Source organism: Chiloscyllium plagiosum, chromosome 27 (genome assembly GCF_004010195.1).
Source record: "Chiloscyllium plagiosum isolate BGI_BamShark_2017 chromosome 27, ASM401019v2, whole genome shotgun sequence".
Classification (NCBI taxonomy): Eukaryota; Metazoa; Chordata; class Chondrichthyes; order Orectolobiformes; family Hemiscylliidae; genus Chiloscyllium; species Chiloscyllium plagiosum.
The window spans coordinates 16556972-16560153 of record NC_057736.1 but is presented as its reverse complement, the minus strand read 5'-3'; the positions used below and the strand labels follow the sequence as shown (position 1 = coordinate 16560153).

General features: G+C 40.7%; 1 protein-coding gene across 1 annotated transcript in view; it reads right to left on the bottom strand.

Moving 5' to 3' along the window:
* The window catches only part of LOC122563381 (transcription factor Sox-7-like), an 8044-nt gene extending 6027 nt beyond the window's left edge, over window positions 1-2017 (bottom strand). The window contains exon 1 of the mRNA XM_043717122.1: window positions 1912-2017. Within this exon, the coding sequence (XP_043573057.1) occupies window positions 1912-2005 (94 nt within the window). The 5' untranslated portion in view covers window positions 2006-2017. The remainder of the gene's footprint in view (window positions 1-1911) is intronic.
* Between the last annotated feature and the right edge of the window lie 1165 nt (window positions 2018-3182).

Here is a 3182-nt window from a genome sequence, read left to right as displayed (position 1 = left end):
ATTCCCTCCCCCCTATCTTTTATCTCAGCCCGCCTGGCACACCAGCCTCATTCCTGAAGAAAGGCTTATTCCCGAAACGTCGATTCTCCTGCTCCTCGGATGCTGCCTGGCCTGCTGTGTTTTTCCAGCGCCACATTTTTCAAATCTGGTCTCCAGCATCTGTAGTCCTCACTTTCTCCTCCATTACTTAGTAAATCAAACATGTTCTGATATGAAAACATTTTTCCCAGAAGAAATGAGTGCAGTGCAACTGACAAAATTTAATGTTTTAATCTCCCGGTTTGCTTTTACTCAGTGGGCATGGCCTGAATTGGGCTATCTTAATCTTTAACTGCTTAAAGATATCACTGGTAACACAAACGTAAGCTGTCTTGGGTGTTACATTGCAAAAAGAGAAGACCATTTAACTCCTTGAGCCTTTACCATCATTCTGTGAGAACAAGTCTGATGCAGTCTAACTCTACACATCAGGCCAATATCCCCTAACACTTTTCAGTAAACTAGGTGATTTATCAGCTTTTGTGATAAATGTCACTGTCTTCCTATCTTTTCCTGGATTAAATTTGAAAGGGGGTGGCCCGAGCTTTATTTTGCCACTCTACCATCCGTTGAGGCCCTTTAATCAATAATCAATGAGCACTAAAGGACTTCAGCTCACCTGAACTGCAATTATACACAAAAACACTGATCTAAGAGCTTAGTCCTCAGGATGTTCGGTGTACTCTAGGCATAGTCATGACGTTCCATGTGGGCTTATCAAATGGGAGGCCTGTTGACCTCTGCTTGGCTGGCAGCTCTAGCTGGGTAGAGACTTATGTCTCCAGGGACTTAATTTTGGAGGCCTATATCTGCTGTATAAACTGCCTTATTGCAAGATGATGCGGTGAGCCTTGTACCTGAGGATCAGGGCAGCTGCCTTGCCACCTCTTTAGCAAGTGAGCAAGACGTCTAACCAGAATAGAAGTCTCCAGCCTTGTTCTGTAGAGCTAAGGCTCCTCACTGCATTCACTGATGGAGAGAATGTTTTGCATGGAAAGTTGTTCGAGGGCAACAAGAGCAAAGTTATTTCAGTGAAAGAGAAGGCAGTGTGAATTCTACCAATGCAGAAATATTACACCCACATTTCCTAAGTCCAGATCAGATCCTGGATTATAAAAGATGTCATCAGTGGTACAGCAGGTGGCACAAAGGAAATTATTCTATTGCAACTGTCATCTTTTAAGGTGGCCAATAAACTGAAACTACACTTGTCCTTTTGGGTGGTTCTAGGAGATTTGATGATGCTATTTTGACAGAGGACTTCTTCCTACTGTCCCAATCAATAATTATCTAAAACTGATTATCTGGTTATCCACTTGCTATTTCTGATAGCTTGCTGACTGTAAATTTCCTACATTACAACAATAAATCACTGTAAATCACTGCCTGGAAAGTTTTTGAAGGGTGCTATGGAAATGCAAACTCTTTTTCTTTCTTTACACATTAATACTTTTACAATCATAAGCTCCTATGTATACCTATGTACAAATGTATTTGTATATGCATGCATATAAAATTGTATCTGCAGCTATGCAAGGGTATGTATTCACTTACATGAAAAACACAGAGAAACAGGTGCACTCACACATATTCATATGTGGAAATAGCTTATTCTGACACATAGAATCATAATTTTACACAGTTGGATAATGTGTTGCAGCACACATAAGGAGAAAGAAAGAAATGTAATTTGTCTTTCAATGTACGTATAACATGCTGTAAAGGAAATAACATAGCCATAACCAGTAATCTACGAATTTCAAAAACTGACATTATAGAACATCTTAACAATATGGTAACTTTCTTTGAGAGGCTGTTTAAGTGTGTAAAATACAGAGCATTGGAACCATTCCCTACTCTGCCAATCCTTACCCAACAGTTTGCTGAGCTCTGTGTTCTGAAGGTTGGGATTCTGCAAAGACAGCCTCTTCCTCTCATCTTTGGCCCACACCATGAAGGCGTTCATGGGTCGGGGAATTCGACTGATGGTAATCTGGGTCCCACAATCCCTTCGCTGGTCAAGGGGCTCAGAGGCATTTAGGAAGAAAGTACCAGCATCAACATAGCCTGTACTAGCTGCTCTCATCTTCACTGGCAACTAGCAGGAGCGATCTTACTCAGTCTTCATTGGAAAAGCCAAATATCTTGTGAGAACTGATAAATTCAGAGCTTATATCAGGTTCTGTTTTGAATATAAGCTCCTCCTACATGATTACAACATGACTGTCAGTGCAAACCCACCCAGTGGATTCAAGACAAACAAAAACTAAATTTAAGATCCGGTTGGGACTACTTTTTTCTACGTGGTCCAGTGCATCAATAATCATGTCAATATTACACATCCTTTAAACTGAGTTACAGTCAACCGATTCTCCAAGCACTCATGTTCTCCGTGTGGTCTTTATGATAATTTATGTTAAGAAATGAATGAGAATGCTAAGTACACTGGAAGTAGAAGATGGAAATGTGGAGGATCTCACAAATTTGCATGTCAAATTAAAATATTTTTCTCCTGGCTGTGTGCCTATAAATAACTGAAAAGGTTGCCCATCAGGGAAGTGTACTTTTCCAGGTTATAGCCATTCAGTTGCAATTTTGCCCACACTCGGATGAAGAATTTGCAACCTCACTCCATCTGTTCAAAAATTAATAAGACTCACAAAATTGAACTTTTTCGAAAAATGCTATTACCTTAGTGTCCTGTGATCCTGCTACATGACAGGCTGGGAATACAATTCAGTGTGAAAGTGGAATAATTGCAGTTCAACTATGCAACAGGTAAATCTCTGACTCCCTTTATAGTATATGATGAGAACAGAAGAGCTAAAGAATATTGCATACTCGTGACAAATGAGTAAATGGACTCTGAGTCAGAAAGGGAGCAAACATAAACTTTGAGAATGTTTTAGAGAGAAGGAGTGGCAGAGGTAGTAAGAGATTAGGAATAGGTTTAAATCTTCGAGGAGAAAGTGAGGGCTGCAGTTCCTGGAGATCAGAGCTGAAAATGTGTTGCTGGAAAAGCGCAGCAGGTCAGGCAGCATCCAAGGAAAAGGAGAATCGACGTTTCGGGCATGAGCCCTTCATCAGGAATGAGGAAAGTGTGCCCAGCAGGCTAAGATAAAAGGTAGGGAGGAGGGACTTGG